The sequence below is a fragment of the Lupinus angustifolius genome, chromosome LG17, assembly GCF_001865875.1.
Source record: "Lupinus angustifolius cultivar Tanjil chromosome LG17, LupAngTanjil_v1.0, whole genome shotgun sequence".
Classification (NCBI taxonomy): domain Eukaryota; kingdom Viridiplantae; phylum Streptophyta; class Magnoliopsida; order Fabales; family Fabaceae; genus Lupinus; species Lupinus angustifolius.
In genome coordinates, this window is record NC_032025.1 from 3,104,175 (window position 1) to 3,129,722 (window position 25,548).

At 31.9% G+C, this 25,548-nt stretch overlaps 3 protein-coding genes across 4 annotated transcripts; all 3 read left to right on the plus strand.

The window, feature by feature from the left end:
* Positions 130-3,976, plus strand: LOC109330766 (WAT1-related protein At5g47470-like). Of its 2 annotated transcripts, XM_019565047.1 has the most exons (8): positions 130-498; positions 617-682; positions 833-946; positions 1,287-1,530; positions 1,616-1,777; positions 2,514-2,665; positions 2,773-2,864; positions 3,372-3,976. In XM_019565047.1, exons 1-8 carry the CDS (start codon positions 314-316, stop codon positions 3,386-3,388), a joined length of 1,032 nt encoding a protein of 343 aa, XP_019420592.1. In that variant the 5' UTR covers positions 130-313; the 3' UTR covers positions 3,389-3,976. The 2 variants fall into 2 exon arrangements, with proteins under 2 accessions (XP_019420592.1, XP_019420591.1); XM_019565046.1 differs by lacking the exon at positions 3,372-3,976 and having other exon boundaries at positions 2,773-2,899.
* LOC109330712 (zinc finger protein ZAT9-like) lies at positions 12,614-14,202 on the plus strand. Its single transcript, XM_019564990.1, has one exon. It carries the CDS (start codon positions 12,690-12,692, stop codon positions 13,530-13,532), a length of 843 nt encoding a protein of 280 aa, XP_019420535.1. The 5' UTR covers positions 12,614-12,689; the 3' UTR covers positions 13,533-14,202.
* On the plus strand, positions 17,702-25,548 carry LOC109331153 (protein transport protein SEC16A homolog). The gene is made up of 14 exons (XM_019565467.1): positions 17,702-17,883; positions 18,001-19,935; positions 20,108-20,428; positions 21,468-21,587; positions 21,667-21,789; positions 21,917-22,084; positions 22,221-22,346; positions 22,426-22,560; positions 23,015-23,142; positions 23,216-23,324; positions 23,405-23,713; positions 23,839-23,973; positions 24,074-24,369; positions 24,608-25,548. The coding sequence occupies exons 2-14, from the start codon at positions 18,157-18,159 to the stop codon at positions 25,128-25,130; spliced, it is 4,272 nt and encodes a 1,423-aa protein (XP_019421012.1). The 5' UTR covers positions 17,702-17,883; positions 18,001-18,156; the 3' UTR covers positions 25,131-25,548.

Here is a 25,548-nt window from a genome sequence, read left to right on the forward strand (position 1 = left end):
CAGTGTAAAAAACTTTCACAACACAATTTTATGAAACAGAACAGCTAACATATATTTATATGAAGGAACTCTTATATTTATATGAAGGAACAGAACAGCTAACATATACGTTTCCATTTTTTATGAAACAACAAAACAAATGCAATTTGAGTTTCAACTTTCACAACACAATTGAAATAAAGGCGTTGCTGTTGAAACAAAAGAACGCAAAAGAGAATGCAGAGAACATAGGATGCATCATTTTCTCTCTTGATAACACAAAACAAAGAGACATTAAATTCGATATAAGTCGAATCTTTGTTTGGAAGAAAAAATGAGGAGGGTGATGGAAGATGTAGCAATAATAGGAGGGTTAATGGGAGTACAATTTATTTATGCAGGGAATGCTGTGTTAATGAGTTATGCTATGTCATTAGGTCTTACCTCACTTACCATTGTTATTTTCACTTCCCTGGCTACATTCTTTATTCTTTTCCCATTGGCTTTTTGTTTTGAAAGGTGACCCTTCACTTAATGAATTCATAAAAATGTGATTTTTACTTTTATCTGTTATGTTGGGATGGATATATAGGAGTTATTTTATCATAAATTTCATTATGTAATGTATCTATTGCAGGACCAGTTGGCCTGAAAAATGCAGTTTCAACTTTATTACACAGTTGTTGCTTCTTTCTTTTGGAGGGTATGCAAATCTTACACTTTATTATTAACTCCCTTTAACATTTATTAGATTAGATTATCCTAGTTTTCATGATTCAAATTGTATTCTTCAAATATGTAAAATAAATTATAAAGGTGTTGATTTTTTCACTCTTGGCCCATTGTTATGCAGAATAGTTTTCCAGTCTTTTTTCCTTAGAGGAATCAATCTAACTTCGCCAGCAATGGGAACTGCCATGCCAAACATTGCCCCAGGTCTTATCTTCATCATATCATGGGCTTTTGGGTAACAACTTATTTTACATAAGTTTTATTAATGCTATATGTAATTAATCCCCAAATAGTGAATGTGGTAATATCAGCATATAAAAAGGGCTTATTGCATGTACTTGTTATTTAGCCCAGGATAACTTATCGGTGTAAGGGTTTGTTTTCGAGTTATATCTCGGAGTGGAAAAACACCAATATAACTTTTGTGTTTCATGGTTCTTCACATTCTCCTCCAAAATTCAACTAGTAAATAGACTAGGAGAAAAAAACACAAATATTATTCATGTTATAATTCACATTTGAGCCAAAAATATGTGACATGCTTCTTAGATAATGGATATTATTATGTTGGGCAGGTTAGAGAAAGTGAACTTGAGATACAGGAATAGTAAAGTAAAAATCTTAGGAACATTGCTTTGTGTGTTGGGCGCTTTAACAATGAGCATTATGCAAAGCATTTCTGCTCCTGCAACTGAGAATGAAACTACATTTGAATCATCATCAACAGCATCAGATTTCATATTTGACAAGCAAAAGTTAATGGGTTGCTTCTATCTCATTGCTTCTGTTTTCATATTGTCAAGCAACATTGTCCTTCAGGTAACATGTAATGAACTAAGTGATAGATAGAGGACCATGTCTACATTTAATTTCATGACTCAGAAAATTATTGTTGTTCTTACAGGCTTTTGTGCTTGGAGGATTTCCTGCACCAATGTCCTTGAGTGCAATAACATCCTTGTTTGGGGCTTTCATTAGTGCAGGTATTCAGCTAATTGAAGATCACAATGTGGAAACTGGTTGGCCACTTGTGAGTCTTGGAGACCTGATTGGCTATTCTGTTCTGGTAACTTCCACTCATCTCAATGGTTTCTTGGTGATTACATGCTTTTTTATTTGTCTACCATGTAAAAAAGTGTTACATTGGCCAAGGAAGAAATGGTTAGTTTAAGAGAGAAAAATGTGATAAGGGGTACATCTTATTATAAATGATATCTTTTTCAAACCATGCCTTAAATTATGTCTCACATTAATAATAGCATGTCATTTCAGTTAAAAAAATTAAACATTAATTATTTTTTCTTTTTTTTTCCTTCATTATCGTTAGTGCGAGACATAATTTAAGATAGTTTGAAACATCATATTATTGTTCATATTTCATACATGCGTATATTTAAAAAAGGAAAACTATATATATGTGTGTCTGTACAAAGGAAAATAAAAAAACTAGCCTGAACAATAGTACTAAAATACATGTTTTAATAAAAATTTCATCATTAGCAAAGCATGGTATCTAGTTACACATTGGATTTAGTTGTAATGCATTAATATATTGGCACTCCATTACACATTTTTTAACTCTTATATAAGTTATAACACTAACTTAAAAATCACACAAGGAGTAATGTATGTATGGTTGATTGATTGATTGACCGTGTGTGTAGTGTACCAAAATAATAAGAACGGGGCATAAGATCATAAGAATCATGATCATTTCTGTGTCACGGACCATGTATGAAACTTTTAATATTCTCAGTATCATGAGTGATGGCTATTAATGGCATGAAATTCTAATCACACAGGCAGGTGCAGTGAGTGGAATATGCCTAAGCTTCAACGGTTGGGCACTTAAGAAGAGAGGGCCAGTGTTGGTTTCCATGTTTAGCCCCATTGGCACAGTCTGTTCCGTCATTTTCTCTGTTGTTACACTAGGAGACACTATTAATTTTGGAAGGTGAGTTATTAAGATTCCTAGCTATTATTGACTTTACTTTGGTGCAAACTATGTTCCCTATTTTGGTATCTTATTCTTCAGTACTCAATACAAATACTGCATTACAGCCTTGCAGGTATGTTCCTCATGTTCACTGGGCTCTACTTGGTTCTTTGGGCCAAAAGAAAAGAAAGTTATGCAAATGGAGATGGCCTAGAAAGTGAGTCTGATGTAGAGAAACCTCTTTTAAGTTGATGTCTTTTCAAATGTCAAGTGGGGTGTTTTTTATTTCATTTCATTTCACTATAAATAAAGGATACAAAATAGAAGTTTATAGTTAAGGGAAACTGTTTATATTTGCATAACTTAAGTGTTAAACTCTTAAACAAGAAATGCTTTTAAATAAGCTTAATGACAACTATGGATGTTGGTTTAAGTGGTACATGTTTGATTTTCCTTAAGCAATGTCTCGGATTCGAGTCTTATGGATGGAAAAATACCCGCTGGGAAAGTTAGTCTCACATACCTGTGGATGTTCCCGGCTCGGATAGGATTGCCTCCAGTGCGAGGATAGCTGTGAGAAACCAAAACAATATATACAATCCTAACCAGCATGTGTATATATAGCAAAGTATGGACAAGGAATCTCTAATATACTCAAAAAATGTGCTTTAGAGTGTAATATTATAAGTATCCAAATGCATTTTCAATTTTCTTTTCCTTGCAGAACGGCTAGAACCTTGAAACTGCTACTCCCTTGAAGTATTTTTGACAGAGCATTTCTAAGAGTTCCCTTGGGTTTGAACTTGGAAGGAATAAAACGTGGCACTAGAGAATTTTTTTCCTTTATAAGATGCAAGTGAGCTGAAGCAAAATCACCCCATATGAAGGAGCAAAAAGATACTGTGACGCTGCTATGCTATTTATGGTCCACTACTATATGCATGGGAAAAAGCATGTGTGTGATGATTGCTGGTTATTTTAGTTCCATATTTAGTTAAACAAATCTCACCGACTCACAAGATGTTTTCTGGTCTGTTTCACTCTTGGCCTGTGATATTGCTTATGGTTACTTTCTGGTTAGAGACCCAGAGGCACATAAATTGGTTGGTGTGGTCTTATGTGTACTTGTAGTTAGTGCCAATATATTTTCTTTTATCTTTGTCCTTGTTGTTTTAGATTGCATAGATTTAATATTATCATTGATTTGATGCAATTTGGCATTATGCAAGCTGAAACTAGTTAATAGAGAATTAGAGATAGATAAGGTATATGAAAAGTTAGTGGAAAACAAAATTGGAGAGAGGTAGAAAATGCATGAATACTTCACCATAAAACTAATACTCAGTCATTATCAATGTTTGATTCTTGTTCAATGAGAAGCATGTTCAAAGTCTAATTTAATTCTGATGAAATGTCGATACCATTGATTCCATCGAAAATTGCAATTTGACTTCAAGCACTCAAAAAATATGCAAATTGACCATGAAGCTATTTTTGTGTGCTAATTAATTGTAGAACTTCAACATGGGCTGCTGACTAACTTTCCAACACCAAGGTTAATTCAAATTATATAATATCATTAGATTTTCATAAAATTGATTATTAATATCTCTCATTTCATTTACTGTCTTACAAAAATGTTATTAAATCTTTACATCCCTTACCTAACCAAATTCTACCCCAAAAAATGTTGCTTCCATAGTTTAATATGCACAAATGTCGTTGTTAATTTTGTTATATCATTACCTAACCATAAAAGTCCTATAATTTATTGGCATTCTATGTCACTCGTTGAACATTCACTTGGATTTGGTGAATTGGTAGACAACAATCCACTAAGTAAGTATTCTATATGCAACATCAATGGTCTAGTTGACCCACTAATTAACTTTCAATCGTTGTCTCTGTGTTTATATAATGTTACTGGATTTTATTATTCTACTAGGTAGTAATTAACTTATATTTATAAATATAACACACAAGATTATAAAATAAAGAGGACTAGCACTGGAAAAAATTAAAACAAATGAGTAACCCGTCGTGGAGTTAGACTCCTCTCCATTAAGCAAGTTAGGGGAAATACACTAAAAACTCATTAGACAATGACATTTATAACATTTACTTTTCATTAAAATTACAACTTTGCCCTTAAAAATACCCTCCAAAATGTCTTACTCCCCGTCTTGCCATTTATCAGTAAACGTAATAGTCCATTGATTTAATTTTCACACGTAATCAACTGTGTAAAACACTAGTGGACTGGTCCTCTTTATTTTTGGGAGTGGACATTAAAATTTGAGAAAAATATGTATAAGTTAATAGTGTACGAGTTGTTTACACTGGTCATTATATAATCATCATTTATTATCAATCATGATTAATTTTTCGAAAAAATTAATCCAAATGAACAGTAAATGATGCATTGACCGTATACATATTTACATTGTCAATACATTTTGATACTCTTCAAATTTTCGTAATGTATATACACATTTACTCATTCTATGAATTTAAATTTTCTATTTCACATTTATCTCTCAATTTTTTTTGTTACTCTTGCCATCTGCATGTAAACAATAGGACTTGAACAGGTATATACTTAAATTAATGCAATGTAAATTTTTTACAAAACGAAAGAGGGTTTATGTGGTTGAAAATATCCAAGTAACATGGGAACCCCCTTTTTTTGTGTCTGATGTAGGCTATTCTATACTATCAAGTTTGGTCGATTGCACCAAATCATGCATGATCCCTCATTAATCGTTACCACACATTATTAGAATAGGCCTTGTTTGGAGTAAATTAACTTAGTCTCTGAAAAGCAGATATTTTTCTTAGCATATCTTCCACCAGCATCTTTTGGGTGTCCTCCCTGAAGTTAAAAAGTCCTTAAGGATACCGACACATGAAGAACTGAATTGCAAGAAAAGCATGAACTTTGCCTCCTTTTGTCTTTCACCATATGTACCTTGTTCTCACTTCTAATCAGTTATTAGTACAAAAATCCTCACATCCACATATGAGACATGTCTCTGAAATTACTCTAATAGATTTAGCCCAAATAATGAAAGATTTTTTTAAACTTTTAAATTTTATGAATATATTTAAACATTGAGTAAATTTTACAGGGTCGAGTTGCTGTCTTTTGTATTTTATAAAACTGATTATGTACGAGTGTTAAAATGTGGTAAGAGTCATTAAAAGAAAGCTTCTTGATGAATCAAGAAGTGTATAAAAGAAACTTAAAGAAATAAGAATGAGAAATAAAGATTAATAATATTCTCATTGAATGAATTGAATTGATTGAATAAGAAGTGAGTCAATATATCTTATTTATACAAGAGAAAAGAAGAAAAGAAAGTTTGTAAAGCAAGTAACTAACATAAACCTAACTTGTCAATTCATAACTTTCTAACCAACTATCATCTTCCAAAATAATATATCATGTATTTTTAATATCCTCCCTCAAGCTGGTGAGTGAAAATTTTCACTCTCCAACTTGGAATTGATTTGAAGTAATAACAACGGTTAAACACCTATGACAGAAGTTATATAATCAGACGCTTAACCATCCATAGCAGAAGCCAGAAGCTATATCTTTGCTTAACCACCATGGACAGAAGCTACTCATCCAATGCTTAATTATTCATGACAGAAGTTATATCTGAGTTTAACCATCATGGATAGAAGTAAATCAACCATTGATGATGAAAGAGATAACATATCAGAATCTTGATCCTAATGAGATGTTTCTATGATGAATAAGAAAGAGGGGTAAATGATGAAGAATAAGAAAAGGATGTAATCTTGTATAGGATAAATTGGTCATGGTACTCCATTCTTGCAGAGTTTGAGGATATCAAGAACCTAGCTTCTTGAAAAAAATTCTTGACCAAAAACAAACTCTTTTGATCTGAATTTGAAGGTCGATGAAGAAGGTGATAATAAATAATTTATAGCCATATGTTGAAAAGAAACATTGGATGCTGAAGAACAAAACTAGAGCAATCAAAGAAATCAAGATAGTCTTGTCACATGTAGTATTGTCACCTATTGGAAGCTAAATAACACTAATTAAGACCATTGAGATGAAAAGGAAAGCACCACCATGTTCTTGATTGTTGAAGTTTTCCATGAAATCCTTCATGGAACCATGAGCAGAAGCTATCAAAAGATAATTATGTTCTGATACCGTGTTAAAATGTGGTAAGAGACATGAAAAGAAAGCTTCTTAATGAATCAAGAAGTGTATAAAAGAAAGCTTAAATAAACTTAAAGAAAGAAAAATGAGAAATAAAGATTGATAATATTCTCATTGAATGAATTAAATTGATTGAATAAGAAGTGAGCCAATATGGCCTATTTAGACAAGAGAAAAGAAGAAAAGAAAGCTTGTAAATCAAGTAACTAACATAAAACTAACTTGTTAATTCCTAACTTTCTAGCCAACTATCATTTCCAAATACATGTGAGTTCCTGCTTTCAAGCATTTACTTGTTACAAGATTTTTGTTGTTGTTATGAATTATTGATTAAGAACACACTTTGAGCTTTATCTTTTGAGTAATATTTTTACATACGTGAGAAAGAAAAGAATAGATGTGAGATTTGAGCTAGAGTCTAAGAGTGCACATGAGGTGAGTTGAGTGAGTATTTTAAAGACTTGATCGTTCAGATAATTGACATTTTAATTTGGTCTAGGGATTCTAACTCAACAAACTTGTTGCTGTTAGATCAGATGAATTTATTGGGTCTAATTTGTAAATCTGAACATAATTTTAAAAAATGTTCAAACTTCAAAGCATCCTGATTAACCAGTTTTTTTTTTTGAAACAGCAAAAGGGAATATATTAAATAAGTATAAATGATGCTATAACAAAGTCAATTATTCTCACAATTATAAAAAATTAGAATGCAAAATCTAGGATTGAAACACCCTTTATTAGTTAGATTAGTTTCGTGGTTGGATCTAAGATTTTCATGTGATAGTAAGTATATGGAAATTATATATCTAAGTCATTGATTTCAAATAAAATCTATCTAAAATTGATGCAATGATACAATGTAATTACAACATGGATTCCGGATAATACAACAATTTTATGTAACTCTTTACAACGATATTAAGCACCTTTTACAAAGCTCGTGGTTATTTTTAATTAAATTATAAATTTAATAATTAACAATTTGCTGTTTACCCAGACAATCAGAACAATTGTTTTTGCATTTACAGAACGAACAAAACGCTTCTTTCACGGGCTTTAATTAAAATGGCTGAAACAAGAAGAAAGATGGAATAAGAAATGGAATAAAATGAAAAGACAAGTGTGATATGTGTGCGAACATGTTGCACACGACAAGGTTGTCTATGATCGGAAAAGTTACATGTGTACAGTGTAGTCAAACTACATTGTCACATATTTAGTATATACTTTAAAATATTTATGGAAATAATAAAGTTTTTAAGGAACTTGTGAATGAGATCTACGGAAATAGTGAATGAGACTTCCTGACATCCAAAAACCATTATGCTAAAGCATATTTTTGTTATTTATATGCAATTTCTAAAAAAAGTGAAAGTCGTGGATGGGAAACACCACTTTTATGGAGGAGAGAGAATGTGTCAGGGAAGTCACATTCCTGGTCCACGACTTCCACAAAGTCGTGGATATCATCCACGAGTTCTCTAAAAAATTAGGGGTGTTCGCAGTTCATTTGGATCGATTTTTAGGCAAAAAATGATCTGACCCAAACACGTAATTAACATGCAATCTAGATCGGTCTGGTCTATTTATATTAAGATGTCCGATCCAAATATAATATGCGGTTTCGATTCGGTTTGGATCGGTTTTTTATTTATAAAATATTAAAATTGCACTTATATTCAAAACTTATAAAAATGAGTAAATATTAATCATAAAACAACAATAAAAATAGTGTTCAACAACATTAAAATAACATTAAAATGTGTGCAACAATAGTATAAATAAACAACATCATAAAATAGTAATAAACAGTAAGACAATAATAATAAAAGTAAAAAATAGTAACAACAACATCAAGATATCAATAATAACAAGACAACAAAATAACAATATATGAATAACAATAATATGAGCATCTGTAACGTAATTTTAACAGTTACAATGTTCCACCGATAATTAATAACAATAATACTTTCACAATAATAAAATTGATAATAAAGCACCTAGTCAGAATAACACTTGAATCCTCTTCATTTGGTTGTGCGATTGGCTGAAGTTCTAAAAAAGTGTACCAAATATAATCAATATGATTTAAAACATAGCAACATATATATAAGTGTGTGTTGTAGAATATAACAAATAAAATATAGGTACAATTTTGGAGTTGAGACTTAAGATTAAGTTTGGAAAACACTTAAAAGTATTACACACTTAAACTTTACATACTATTTTGATCTGGTCTGGATCAGTCTGGATCCAAGAGGTGAAACCAAAATCCGGACCAGACCAAACGATCTTTAAAAAATAAGTCCAACACGATCAAATGCATTCGGTTTTTGCGGTTTCAGTCTATTTTGGATCTGTTTTCAGTTTTATTGTTGGATCGGTCTGGATTTGAACACCCCTATAAAAAATACACTATCTTAGTAAATATTTTGAAATATATGACAAACGTGCGGTAGAGTAGTTTGACTACACTATCCACGTAATTTTCCCGTCTATGATTATCACCGTGTCAACCCTTCCCATCAGGGACAATGATCTACTGTCTCAAAGCATGTCTCAAAGTTTGTCTCAAACCAATTATATTATATCATGTCAGTTAAAAAAATTAAAAAGTCATTACTTTATCTATTTTTGTTTCATCGTAATTGGTTATGGACAGACTTTGGAACATATTTTGTGACAACATATCTTCTCCCGCCATTAGAGAACAGATGGCACTCACAACAATGAGATAATTAACAGAATTAATACTTACTATTTTTTTTATAAACTGAAGATAGGTAATTAATTAATGATGGTGTGAATGATGATAATGCTGCGTGGAGTATTATAATGAATAAACATGTCTTATGTTTCATAATTTACATTACTTTATGTGTCCCTTATTTTAATTAGTTAAAAAAAATTATTTAAATTAAATATTTAATAACTAAATGTTTTTTGACTACTCAAAACAACTCGCAAATAAAATCAAACAAATTATGGGATAGACAATGCTCCCATCTTAGTGCTGGTGGTTGTATTTAACATACACGCACTCTCCCTCTTGACAGCATCTTTAATCTAGAGTTGTGTAGAGCAGTGTTCTTGTATTTAAGCGGTGCACATTGTTTTTTGTTTCTTTTTACTTTGGAAATGTTAAATTTTAACAGAAATATTTTATATCTATTAATATGTTATTTTTGTGTCAATAAGAAATTGTTAACTTGTTAAAATAATAAATTGACTTTCATAAAAAACAAGTTATTAAAAAATAGAGTATTTTTATGAGGCTGCATAAAGTTGTATCATCTGCATAGTGTGTTTTTATTGGGGCCACGCTAAGTTTTATGATGTTATGAAGGTGCTGTTAAGAGTAGAGAAAGATAATACACTAAGTTTTACGCAATGATTGTGTATTGAAACAACAACAGCTAGCATACTTGTATACCTAAACAACAGTTGTATACAGTTGCATAAAATAAAATTATTGTCAGAAACAGAATTATATATCTCCACAAGCTTTAGTTATAAATTTCATTACCAAAATCGCAAATCAATTACTCTTTTTGCCTAATTGATTAACTACCTATTAGTTGTATAATTGGATTAAGAGGCCTTGTGTTGCATAACGAAAAATTCAATAAGATAACATGATGGAAATTATGTTCATTAAATAAATAGATCTAAAAGCATGATAGAAATTATGTAATAATAATGCAAATAAAAAGTTACTTAGTTGTAGATGCTCTCAAGTATTGTGTGCATGCATTACGGATCCTTGTCGACCTGCTATTGATTTCTTATTATGTTAATATAAGAACAAAAAATATAAATATTTCTTTGTAGCCTTTTTCTTTAGGGGTAATATCCATATTTCTTCCACCAAGTTCAGAATCTCATGTTATAAGACTTTTCCAATGTATTGTGCCACTCATTGTTGTTACCATTATTATCAAGCTAAAAAATCATGTCACAGATTTTATGTAATTTTATTATAAAAAATTCAATTCAATTGCATATATGCTTTAAAATTAAAGATTAAGAATACATTTTATTAGGATGTTGAGTCTTTAATACATTGAAAAAAATAATAGACTTAGTTTAATAAAAAGAATCACCTCTGAAAGAAAACCCTTAAAAAATATAGATAGTTCCTAAAGTTACTCTAATTTAGAAAGTTTTCAAATTATTTTGATTAAAAAAGGAGGTCTTAAGTTTCATCTATATAGATACACTGATTCAAAAAAGAAAATAAAAAATCCAAATTACTCTCATACAAAATTGGAAATTGGAAATTTAGGATTAGAATGGTTAAGATTAGTCAAATTTAAGTATGAAACGATCCCACCATTTATTACATAAACAAAAGTCATTACAAGTTATTAAGATAATAATGATCCAAATAAGAGTTATGAAGATAAACATAAATATAAATAAAATAAAATAATTAAGTTATATTCCAATTATCGTAGAAACATATATTTCATTAGTTAATCTTTTTTAATGATAATTAGTTAATCAATACTGGATTCGGATATAGAAAGTAAATATGCAATCTAATCTTACCTTTGATAAATATTTGACATATAAGGTCAAAGTTATTTCATTACTGTTATAGAACAATCAAATTAAAATAACTATCAACAACTTATCTCAGGTTGTCTCCATCACCATGACGGTGATATTGTCTCCAGACTCCGATAATATTCGTTTTCATTATATTTAGCAATCAGAATATCAGAGACTCAGAGATCCACAATTCTTATAAGTTAGTATACACTGGAAAAAAATATATAGAATAATAATTATGTATAGGTTCAAATAAAATTTCCTGTAGGCATCTACTAACAGTCTCTCTTGAGGATTAATTTATTTTTGAAGGAGAGAGATATTCTCACATAAGTTTGTTGAGTGTCTCCTCTAGATTAGTGCACAATGGTGGGCACCAAGACTTGACTATTCTCCTCTAAATTACCTAAGGGGTTCATAATCATGAAAAAAAGAACTCTTGATATTCTAGACATTATATTAGAAATCTAATAAAATATTATATTATTATACTACTATCTTGTTAGTACTCTATTGAATGACTTATAAATTTTATATATTTTGCACAAAACTATATATAAAAAATTGTGTTCTAATGTATGCTTTGATTAATGTGCATCAATTTAAATTTGTTCCATAAATAATAGAGAACATTGTACATAATCAATTTAAACTCATATAAATTACACTCTAGAATTAAGGTGCAAGTTAAAATAGTGGAAAATGATATATCCTCATATTACATCATTCTATTTATTTTTTTACTCACAAGAAGATAACATATGTTATAATAAGATACTTTATTTATTAATGATCGGTTTACAAGTAATATATATCACTTTTATGGGTAAAAGGATTAATAAAAAAAATTAGTAGGAAGATATAACAATACTACAAAAGAGTTTGTCAACAAAATTGTACATATATATTTTCTGGTATTTTAAGATGGTCAGAAACAGACAGCAGTAAATAGAAAAAGTTATTCTAAATGTGCAAGGTTTGCATGTTACTTAGACCTCTTTTCCTGTTCACGATCACACTTTCTTAATTTTTGGCGTGGAATAGTTAAATAGTAAATGACATAAAATTTTGTTGCTTTCTCATTTCACAACTCATAAATACAAAGATCCTATTTTAATTTAATTATATAAGTGCAAAATCATACCATTGGTTGAGAAATGCTTGTTACCTACTCCTTTATAAGTTCCCAATCCCCTTAAAACACATTCAGAATATATAATAACTTTCCATAATTCTTCTTCTACTTGGTTCCTTTCTTTCTCTTATTGTGTGTGGTGCTAAATGGAGAGGCACAAATGCAAGCTTTGTTCAAGAACATTCGTTAATGGCAGAGCATTGGGTGGTCACATGAAGGGTCATTTCGCCACCCTCCCTCTTCCTCCAAAGCCAGAACCTGTAACTACACACTGTGATGATGAATATGCTTCTTTGTGTTCTGAAGAAGACCATGAAGAAGAAAGGGAAGAGAAGGATATGGTTTATGGTTTAAGAGAGAAACCAAAGAAAAGTTTCAGACTTGCAGATCCTAAGTTCTCTTTTCAATCTGATACTGTGGTTCAAGATAGAGAGAGTGAGACTGAGTCAAAGAACCCAACTCGTAAAAGATCCAAAAGAAACAGAAAATGCATGGAACCAACCAACAAAGGTAAACTGAGTTTGGTGGAGTTGTCACCAGTGAGTTCAGTTTCTGAGACATGGCCTGAAGAAGATGTTGCTATGTGTCTCATGATGCTTTCAAGGGACACGTGGAAAAAGAAGAATATCATGGAAGAACAACAACAAAAAGTAAAACCAAAGGGGTTGAAGAGAGTTAATGGAAAACACAACAAGTGTGACAAGTGTGGCAAAACTTTTCGATCTTCTCGTGCATTGGGGAGTCACAAAAGTATATGTTATAGTGATGATGATGATAAAAGTAAAATCTTTGAATGCCCATTTTGTTATAAGGTTTTTGGGTCAGGTCAAGCACTTGGTGGTCACAAGAGATCTCATCTTATTCCATCTTCATCTTCAAATGCTAATAACCATTCAACTACTAGTCCTAAATTCAAAGACACCTTCATAGATCTTAACTTTCCACCACAACCAGAAGAAGATGACCTTAGTGTTGTTTCTGATGCCTGATTTCACTCATTATTACTACATGGATATTTTTTCTGCTATTTTGGTAAAAGTTTCATTTTAATTTCTTCATTTAATTTTAAAGTAGGTACAAAACATTTCATTATGTTTATTGTTAGATCAAATCAAATGCTTTTGATGGTACAATCATAGCTTATAATTTATGTTTTCACCAACTGTCTGCTTGTTTAGACTTTATAGTTACATGGTTAATTGCCACCTAGCTAACACTTTAATGTTCTTAATATTCTATATTGTACTTAACTTTGGTTCATCATATCATGCTACAAGAAGCATTCATAGTTCAGTTATTAGAATGCAAATTTACAACCCAGTTTGTATTATTCAGGATTTGGTTGTGAACCAACTACTTTCAGCTTCAATAGTACTAAAGTTCTTCAATTCCGTTTTTTGTGCTCTGCTTCTGTTTCCACCGTACTTCCACTTTTGATTAAAAATATTTATTAATCAGTTTCTTTTTTCCTTCATCATTGCCTTTTTTCTGGTTCTGTTGTTTTCTAGTTGAGTTTCTGTTTGTTTTAGCGTGAAGTATGATATCAATTATTCCCTTGAAAGAGTCAGAGACACTGTAAAATTATGAGAAGCTGTCATTACAAACTATGCATTTCGCTTCTTTTCTGTGTTGTGAACTTTGGGATGCTCTTAGTCTTAGTTCAAAGTTCAAACATGACCAAGTAACATATTAAAAAAACTTATATGTTTTAATCTAAATTTAGATTTTAGTTTCTATAGTTTATTTGTTTGGGTTTAGTTTTAGTTTATAGTTCATATAAAAGGATTTAATAGTCAATTATGTTGTTTGCACATAATCTAAAACCAAGTCAATTAATTCAAATAAAGATTAAAAACTAAAGAAAAAAGTGGAAGACTAAAATCAGAATTTCATAAGTTCTTACCAATTAAAAATATATTTAAGTGTAAAAATAATCAATTTTTTAGCATGCTATTTATTGTATTTATTTTTCCTATGATGAGTATATTTTTATTTTGTTAGATAATACTTATAAAAATGAATTAGGATAGATAATTTCTTGTTTTTATACTTGTAGTGAATGACCATGCTATTTGTTTTTATTTAAAGTGGTTCATTGTTAGGCTATCATTTATTAAATTTTATGAAAGATAAATATATGCAGTTTCATCTCGAGGATAGAATAATGTTTGTATGTTAGATCCATATGGAGTTATCTAAGTTGAAAATTAATAAAGATGAAAGCAGTGGAAGAGGAAAATTAATAAAGATGAAAGCAGTGGAAGAGGAGTTCCCATACTATTTTTATGGAAGGGAGCACATATATTATCTTACACTTTGTGTCATTCCATGTCTTATTGGTTAGAAAAATATTTAGTAATTAAATTTTAACTTAAATATATTTTTTCTGACAAATCACATGCATATGAAATTTGAAGTGACACAAAATGTGAGATAGCAAAACAAATGTGTATCTTTGTGTAAGAATCAGTCAGACTTATGATATGATAAAGTATTAGCGGATCAAATGCTTAATAAAGGATTGATAAAATAAATGTATCCAACAGCTAGGACTTTTGTTTTTAATGATAGTAGTAATAACTCCAGAAGTTGGAATTCACAAAGGCTGGGACCATTTTTTCGTGCATGTGATGTCTTGCTTCACAAAAACTTTACTTCAATAGTGATAATGATTCATTTAAGCATCTTGTAACATATAGTTTTTTTCTAATTAATTTGGAAAACTTCTTAAACAGCTCAACTAACATGATGGTGAATATATTTCTTTTGTAACACTAAGGGGTATTCTCAATCCATAAAAAAGAAATTAATATTTTATAATATAATTATTTGTCTCTTCCAATAAATGTTGTTCTCAAAATTCAAGTATTGATTAAAGTCGACTCCCAAAATTCAACCATTGATTAAAGCCAGCTGCCAAGGTCCCTTTCGGGCTTTTATTTATTTTCTTTGCTGTGTTATAACAATGGTAACATCACCCGTTGCTTTTGTCTTCCTCTAATTTCTTGCTTATTTGAGAAAACAATTTCTTACAAATTATTGACAGAAATGTAATTTTAAAAAGTAATTTTTGACTTTTAATGATACAATAAAGTTACCAGCTAATCATTAATTTGGTAATTAAACAATCATACTATCTCCAACTTAATACTTTAATCAAAATTGATAGTATATATATTAGTTTTAAAAAAAGTTATGTATGTTCTCACTAATGTAGTTCGTAAAAAAAACTTCTCAAGAGAATGTATTAGAGTGTATTTTCTTTGACTATTTTCTGTTTTAATTTTCAATAAAATCAGAAAATGAGAGTGAAATTGTGTTTGAATTGTTGTTTTTATTTCACAATTCAAAAAATATGAGTTTCATTACAGAAAATTTTAAAAACGAAAAAATATTATTTCCAACATTTTCTATAGTGAAACAATGTTATATTTTTAAAAAATTTCACACTTTTATTATTCTATTCTTTACATAAATTTTGATATTCTAACTATTTTATGTTATTCCAAATCTTTTAATGTTTTAGATTCTCAATATATATTTATATTTTATTTTTCAATTATATCCTTATTTATTACTTCTATTTTTTATGTCAAATTCATCATTTTTTAATTCAATTTTCACTGCATATTAAATTTGGTTATTTTACTTAAATAATATCAATTTTTATATCATTTAATAATTTCTTAAATAACATGTATAACATTAAACATCAATTGATATGAAGTGAAGGAATTATATTTTTCAATTACCCTCTCTACTGATCACCAAATTATCAAAATCAACGAATGAGTCTCGTTCAGTCCTCACACATTTTTGTAATATTTTTTTATTTCTCTATAAACATAATAATTTTTCTTCTTCGTCTCGCTTAATGTTATTGTTGAAATAGTTTGATGATGAATGTGATAATAAATGACTTTGAAATGAAAATTGTCAAATCTTAAAAGTTATTGCAACTTGAATTAAACAATAAAACACTTATATGCCAGAAATTTATTTTAACTTTAACTTTTTTGAGAGCACAATGATCATAATAACATTCCACGCGTCTTATGATAGCTAATGACAAAGTACAAGAGTTAAATACATTACTAACATAAAATATGTTGAAAAAAAAATACATGTATAAAATATGAAGCCATCCTATAAAATTAATGACTTTTATTATTTTAGTGATTAAAATTTATAATTAATTTATTTGCAAAAATAATTATCCTCATTTATTGAGTTCGAGTGAGGAGTTTTTAAAATAAAAATGAAATGAAAACATTAATATAAACTTATTTTTTAAAGATGAAAACATAAAATAAAAATAGATAACATTATTTCTCGAAAAAGTTAAATTTGTCATCCACTTATTTCTAAATAAATTTTTGTAACCATACCGTGAAAGACTTAGTTATTAGCACACTAAATAACTAAAAATTCAACGTTAGGTAAGAAATTCACAACTATCATATCTATTATTTATCATTTCCCTTTTGTATGATGAGCATACAATTACGATTTAAAAATGGAGTGTAATATCTATATATTATGACATAATAATTTATATATAATTAATATATTATTTATCATTTATTATATAATTTATTGATGAAATTATATGGTAATAATGTAAAAATTTATTACATTATCAATACATAAATATTTTTGTCTTAAAAATACTAATATATTATGAACATTATTATATATATATATATTTTTTTTTGGATACATTGAACATTACCATATACTAATAATATAAGTTAGGCTAAAAAGTATTTTATACATAACAGTTAATAATTTAAAAAATTGGTGATTCTGATAATTAATGTAAAGAAAGATGTCCAATCATACAAAGACATGTAACAATTTGTCATCATAATTAGCATGTAAAAGATTAAGTTTGTTATTAAATTGGTACAATTGTAATTTAATATTTGAAAAGTTAATATAATGACAAATTTAAAATGATATGATCTTTGAATAATCAAATTGATTATTAACTTCCTAAGGGAAAAAAAATCACACGTGGTCAATAAAATTAAGCAATATTTATACGGAATTTTTTTAAAGTCGTAATCGTAATAATTAATGAAAATTAAAATAAAAAAAATGTCAATTAAACAAAGTAATGTAAAATTGAATAAAGTAATATAAAATTGAAGAAAAAAAAAAACACAGTGGTGTGTTCTTAGTGGGTGAGAGTGGTGCGAAAACAAGGGCTGTATCTTCTACTCGCTCATTATTTTGTCTCTCTAATTACGTCCAAATTCTGAGCTCATAGATCACGCAATTACTATGTTTTTTTGTTTTTCTGCGTTGAATTGAGTGCCAAAGTTTTTCAGTTTCCCGGTATGTATTTGTGTTTTTCTTGATTTCTGGTTATTGGATTGCGTGACTTTCACACTTCCCACATTTTATTTCTGATTTCGGTTATTGCACCTTCTGTTTCATGTTAGTTTTAATAAGGTATCGGTTACTTTAAGGTTTTTGGTTTTGGATCTCGCTGTTTAGCTCTGATTTCGAGTTTGGATAAGGTGAAATCTTAGCGTGTTTTCCGGTACACTGGTTTCAATTTTTTGTTGGATTTAAGAGGAATTGGTGAAGAATTAGGGTTTTTGGTCTATGGCTTCTAATCCTCCATTTCAAATGGAGGATATTGCGGATGAGGATTTCTTTGATAAACTGGTTGAAGAGGATGATTATGTGGGGCCTGTTAAGTCTGCCCATGATGAAGGTAATAACTCTGATGAAGCTAAAGCATTTGCAAATCTGAGTATAAGTGAAGGTGATGCTGCATTCGAGAATTTGGCTGCTGTCGAAAGTGGGGATGAACTCAAAGGGGAATTCGGGAGTGTAAAATTGGATGAGGGTTTGGTTGGTGGACATGAACAGGAGGGGAACTTGGCTTTGTCCTCTACTACTTCAGTTGGATTTGATAGTAAGACAGATCTTCCTGGAAACGATGGGGCGGGGTCAGAAGTCACACCCGCTTCAGCTGTAAGCGAGAGTGATATAATCTCTGGTCCAGGGATTAAGGAGGTGAGTTGGAGTTCATTTTATGCTGATTCAAATGGAGGCACTGGATTTGGATCGTATTCTGACTTATTTAATGAGTTGGGAGATCAATCTGGGGATTTTCCGGTGAGCGCGTTTGATAATTTAAACAGCGATGTGAACCCTGCCAATGAAGTTCATAATGATGGTGTAAATACTTCAGCTAATTATCTGCAGTATCAAGGCAGTCAAGGCTTTGATGCATCCTTAATGAATCACACAATCGGGCATGATGATGGTCTAAATGCTTCAGTTAATTATGTGCAATATCAAGAGGTTCAAGCTTATGATTCATCTTTAGAAAAACACACAAACGGGCAAGATCAGAATAGCAGTCAGAACTGGGAGGATCTTTATCCGGGCTGGAAATACGACCACAACACAGGGGAGTGGTATCAAATAGATGGCTATAACGCAGCAGCCATTACTCAGGGAGGCTCTGAAGCCAATACAGCTGTTGACTGGACCGGTGCTTCTGATGGCAAAACAGAGTTGTCTTATATGCAGCAAACTGCTCAGGATGTTACTGGAACTTCAGCTGAAACTGTCACAACTGAAAGTGTACCTAGCTGGAGTCAGGTTTCACAAGGTAATAATGAGTATCCTGATCATATGTATTTCGATCCTCAGTATCCTGGTTGGTATTATGACACCATCACCCAAGAATGGCGATCATTGGAAACATATAATTCATCCACCCAGTTTGCTGTTCAGGGAGTTGAAAATGGGCATGCTTCTGCCAGTACTGTCTCACATATTGATAATAGTTTGGTTAAAGAGTATAGCCATGCTGGAAGTTATGGGTCACAGGGCATGAGTGGCCAGGTTGTAGATGGCAGCTGGAGTGGTTTGTCTGGTGCTAACCATCAGCAGAGTTTCGACATGTACACAACTGAAGCTCCTGTTAGAAGTGGGGATAATATAACTTCTGGTGGTAACCAGCAATTTGCTCATTCTTATGGTCCAAGTATTTATGTGAACAAAAATCAACAAAATACTTCTAGTTCCTTTGGATCAGTTTCATTGCACAACCATGATCATGGTTTGGCTAATGGAAAAATTGAACCACAAAGCTTTGTCCCTCATGGGGATGTTGTTCAACAGTTTAATTATTCAAATACAAAGTTTGATGAACAAAAAAATTTCTCAAATGGTTTTGCTGAAAGCCAGAAGCCTTTTACTTATTCCCAACAACCAATCCAGGGTGGTCATCAGCAGTCATATGCCCCTCATGTTGGAAGATCATCGGCTGGACGCCCACCACATGCCCTAGTAACCTTTGGATTTGGTGGAAAACTCATCATAATGAAAGATGGTGGTCTTTTGAGCTCATCATATGCAAGCCAGGTTAGTTCTTCATTCTTTTTCTAAGTTTGAACTATGCTTGGTATGGTTTCTGAAAGACTCATATTGCTTTTGTATTCATTGTGTTTGGAAATATGTTTTCATCTTTCTTCTATACTTTTCTGTGATTGATTTCTAAAATTAATTGACACTGTATATTCATTTTTATCTGAAGGGTGTTGTACAAGGTTTTGTTTCTGTAATGAACTTGATGGAAGTTGTCATGGGAAGCGTTGATTCTTCAAGCATTGGAAATGCCACTGTTGATTATTTTCGTGCTCTGAGCCAACAATCTTTCCCAGGTCCATTGGTTGGTGGGAGTGTTGGAAATAAAGAGTTGTACAAATGGATAGATGAGAGGATTGCTCACTGTGAATCACCTGATACGGATTATAAGAAAGGTGAAAGGTTGAGACTTCTTCTTTTCTTGCTTAAGATAGCTTGTCAACATTATGGAAAACTGCGTTCTCCTTTTGGTACAGACACCACATTAAAAGTAAGTTACGTCCACTGTGTTCAGAGTCCTTTTTTCTTTCCTTTCTATATCTTTCTTAATTGAATATTTGTATTTTTTATATCTTTCAAGAATCAAGATTGATCGACATTCACTGCACTATGCACAAAATTGTGTGTTTGGATTAGCTTTGGAAAAAAGAATAAAATATATTAAAAGTTGATTGTGCAATGCTCTTATTCACTAATTCCATTTTAATAAAAAATAAACAAGCAATGCCTTTTGTTAATAGGTAGGGTGGGTTTCGTGGATCAAATGAATGTATTTTGTTCTGTCATTAACATTTTTTCAGAAAATTCATTCCCCATAAGTCATTTTTAATGGTTTTCTCTATCGGTTTTCTTTATCTAACTATTGGGCTATTCTCCCTGCCATCTACTCTTGTTACTAGACTTCTAAAGGTTTCTCCATCACATGCCCAAACTACCCAAGTGAGATTCTACGAACTTCATAACCAAAATAGTAATAATATATAGAATGTAAAAGCTTAGTAAAATAATGGGAAATTAGCACTATCTTTTTAGAGCTTGTGAAATAACCACAAATGAGAAAAGGGTAACTCTCAACTACCAGATTAAAATAAAAAGCAGTTCTATATGCACTAGAAATTATATTAAGCTCAATGTTTCATTTAACTTAAAACACCTTAATTGTTAAATAAAACTGTTGTCCAAAATAGTTAAGGCTTACCTACTAAAATGAACTAACTTCAACATTATTAATAGTGTTAAATTTTTAAGTTGACTTTCACCAACACTTGCCTTTGAGACATTCTAAGTTTGCTATCTTACAGTGCTTCTATTATATTTTGACATAAAGGATCTATGTACCTTTATAAGCGGTCCTCAAAATTTAAATTGTAATTGGTTTGCAAATGGCTGCTGTGCCCTACTATTACGAGTAGCCTTACTTATCATGCCAGTAGGTAGTCTGTGACACTAAGTCAAATTTCTGTGTGGGTATTATTCCTAATGGGGTCACTTCCAAGTTTGCTAATCATTTGGATTTGTATTTTATACAGGAAAATGATACTCCCGAGTCTGCGGTTGCAAAACTTTTTGCATCTGCCAAGACGAGTGGAACTCAATATGGGATGCTGAGCCACTGCTTGCAAAATTTTCCTTCCGAAGGACAATTGCGGGTGTGTATTTATTTAGCTTCAGACCCAATCCTTTTTTCACATTGTTTTGGACCAATTACTGATTTTGATTTTGATCTAGGCAACTGCATCTGAGGTACAAAATCTTCTTGTTAGTGGAAAAAAGAAGGAGGCTTTACAGTGTGCACAAGAAGGACAACTTTGGGGACCTGCACTTGTTCTTGCTTTGCAACTTGGTGAACAGGTCAAATGTCAATTTTTCAGAAAATACTGATACTTAATACCTGAGCTAGACATCCCTATGAGGTGTACAGTCTTTTCTCATAATGCCTTTGTTGGGGGATTAAATTTGGTGTTTATTTGCAATGCAGTTCTATGTTGATACAGTGAAGCAAATGGCGCTATGTGAGCTGGTTGCAGGGTCACCCCTGCGCACATTATGCCTTCTTATTGCTGGACAACCAGCAGAAGTTTTCTCGGCTGACTCCTCAGTTAGTGTGCATCCTGGTGCCTCTACTATGCCTCAGCACTCTGCACAGGTGATCCTGATATATCATAAACTAGGAAGCTATGCGAGATCTATGCAATCCAATGTTTTTTGACTTTATTTGTTTCATAATTGCAAATATGATTTCTTTTATTTTTTAATTGGAAGCTGAAGTTTTACAATTTCAGGTTGGATCTAATACTATGCTTGATGATTGGGAGGAGAATCTAGCTGTAATGACTGCAAACAGAACCAAAGATGATGAACTTGTAATTGTTCACCTTGGTGATTGTCTGTGGAAGGAAAGAAGTGAGGTATAGTTCTCAATCTATCTTCACTTCTGTTTAACGATTTCTGTAGTTTTTTTTTTCTAATTTGAAACTCTTATTTTAGATTACTGCTGCACACATCTGCTATTTAGTTGCTGAAGCAAACTTTGAGTCATACTCAGATAGTGCTAGGCTCTGTCTACTAGGAGCAGATCACTGGAAATTTCCTAGAACTTATGCTAGCCCAGAGGCAATCCAGGTACTTTGAAATTTTATTTACTTCATTAGTTCCTTTTTCGTCAAAATTTGTCTGGTCTTTTAATCGTTCATGGTTTGAGTCTTTCTCTCTGAAGAGTCAAGATATCATATATACACTGTCTATCTGCCAATAGCTCTCTCTCTCTCTCTCTCTCTCTCTCGCTCTCTCTCTTTCCATGGAGTTTTTCTAGTTGCTAAATGCAAATTCTGAGGTTTTGCTTTGTTCAAGCTGTGCTGTTTCAAGTTCTGTAATCTAATATACCGGTCCACGTACTTCAGAAAATGGCATTTGTTATTTTAATTTCAACCCCCAAACATGTCCTAGGTTTAACTTTAAATGAAATATCCAATTTTATTTTATTTCATGAATCTCTCGTCCTGTAAGTTTTTTATCTAGGTGTTTGTTATGATTGTTTCTTGACACACTCAAACTTACCTGATGGGTACTTTGACAGAGGACTGAGTTATACGAATACTCAATGGTGCTTGGAAACTCTCAGTTTATTTTGCTTTCATTTCAACCATATAAGCTTATATATGCATATATGCTAGCTGAAGTGGGAAAGGTTTCAGATTCATTGAAGTAAGTTCGCAGAACTTCATTCATGATATTATTTCTCTATATGATCCATCATATCGTTGTTATTTGACTTCAGGTACTGTCAAGCAGTGCTTAAATCATTGAAAACAGGTCGTGCACCAGAAGTAGAAACATGGAGACAATTGGTATCATCTCTTGAGGATAGGATCAGGACTCACCAACAGGTACTTTGTTCTCCTTTATTAAATCTTCATTATTTTTATAATCTTTTTACTTATTCTCCTTTTTCATGATATATGTTCAGGGTGGATATGCTGCAAATTTGGCTCCTGCAAAATTAGTTGGCAAATTGCTGAACTTTTTTGATAGCACTGCACATCGAGTTGTTGGTGGTGGTTTACCACCACCTGCTCCATCACCATCACAAGGTGCTGTTCATGGAAATGAACAGCATAATCGCCAAATGTCTAATAGCCAGTCAACAATGGCCATGTCGTCGTTAGTTCCATCTGCTTCAATGGAACCCATTAGTAACTGGACAGCTGACAATAATAGAATGGCAAAGCCTAATAGAAGTGTTTCAGAGCCAGATTTTGGTAGAAACCCTAGACAGGTGTGTGATTATTGTGAAGGTGTACCGTGAATATTTTCAGCTTCCTCTTGATATCGTTGACTTATAGTCTATTATGTTCTTTTACATGTGAATTTGATGGAAAAAACCTGGTTGATTTATCTCAGGAGACGACCTCAGCTGATGCACAAGGAAAAGCACAGGCATCAGAGGGTACATCTCGCTTTTCTCGTTTTGGTTTTGGCTCACAACTTTTGCAAAAGACGGTGGGGCTAGTCTTGAGACCTAACCCTGGTAAACAGGTATATTAGTTGTTCTATATTCTGTTTTGTTTTCCTTTTTTTCTCAACATCACTTCTAATTGTGCTTATTGAAACTGTTTTCATTTTGCTCTATATGCAGGCTAAATTGGGCGAGACAAACAAGTTCTATTATGATGAAAAGCTGAAGAGGTGGGTAGAGGAAGGTGTTGATCCTCCAGCTGAAGAAGCTGCACTGCCACCACCTCCAACAACTGCTGCTTTCCAGAATAGTTCAACTGAATACAACTTGAAATCTGCATTGAAGGCAGAAGTATCACCTTCTAATGAGGGCTCTAACATTAGAACTTCAGCTCTGGAACACTCTCCAGGGATTCCACCTATACCACCTAGCTCAAATCAATTCTCTGCCCGCAGCCGCTTGGGTGTCCGGTCAAGGTAAAAGCATATTTTTCAGTCTGTTATAGGCTCAACTAAAACGTACACTAGAAATACCAAAGATGAATAGAGAGGAAATTAGGAAGAGCCTATGGTTTCTGGCTCTTCTGTGAAGCCAAGCCAGCTCAGTTTCCCGAATCAAGAGGAAGATTTTCTCATTTGTATTTCAGTTTCTTAGTTATTGATAGAATTTGAAAGGTGGACAAAATTGACGAAATTGTTTATGGACTACAAACAGGTATGTTGACACCTTCAACCAAGGTGGTGCAAACTCTGCAAACTCGTTTCAGCCCCCTTCTGTTCCATCTGTAAAACCTGCTCTTGCTGCCAATGCAAAGTTTTTTGTTCCCGCACCTGTACCATCTGATGATCATACAATGAAGGCTATAGCAGAAAGCAACCAAGAAGATAGTGCAGCTAATAAAGATCCTTCAGCATCTGCCACGAATGATTGGTCATACCAATCTCCTAAACATACATCTTCAACAGCCATGCAAAGATTTCCCAGTATGGGTCACATCACAAAACAGGATGGAACAACAAATGGTGGTGACTTCCATTTTGATCATGCACGTCGAACAGCTTCATGGGATGGGAGTTTAAATGATTCATTTGTCCCTCCAAAAATGGGTGAGCTTAAGCCTTTAGGGGAAGTTTTAGGCATGCCGCCATCGACATTTATGCCTGACGACTCTTCTTTAATGCATACACCCATAAGAAGGAACAGTTTCGGAGAAGAACTTCAAGAGGTTGAACTTTGAGCAGATACTACAGCTGTAAATATCCCATTTTGTTCTTGATCATCAGAATAGTTGAGAAGTCCCTTCTTCTGCATTTCTATGGAAGCATGGAATTGTGGTACACTGGGATTGAGTTCATCCAATAACAAATATATCCTTCCTATTCTCTGTTCAGTAATTTTTTTTTAATTTTCCAACTCTCGACCTGGTTATGTATGATTAGATCTGGTCGACACTTTTGATAGTAGGTGATGTTTTATCTTAAATGTCACCTTAGATGATAGAACAACACATTTTATTCATTTTATCATACAATAAAAAACAATATGCCCCTTGTGTGAGGAAAAAAGAAGACCTCAACATGTCAAGAACAGGAGAATAATTTATGGAACTGTTAAATATAAGTTTGTCCCTTTTGTATCGGTTATTATTATTATTA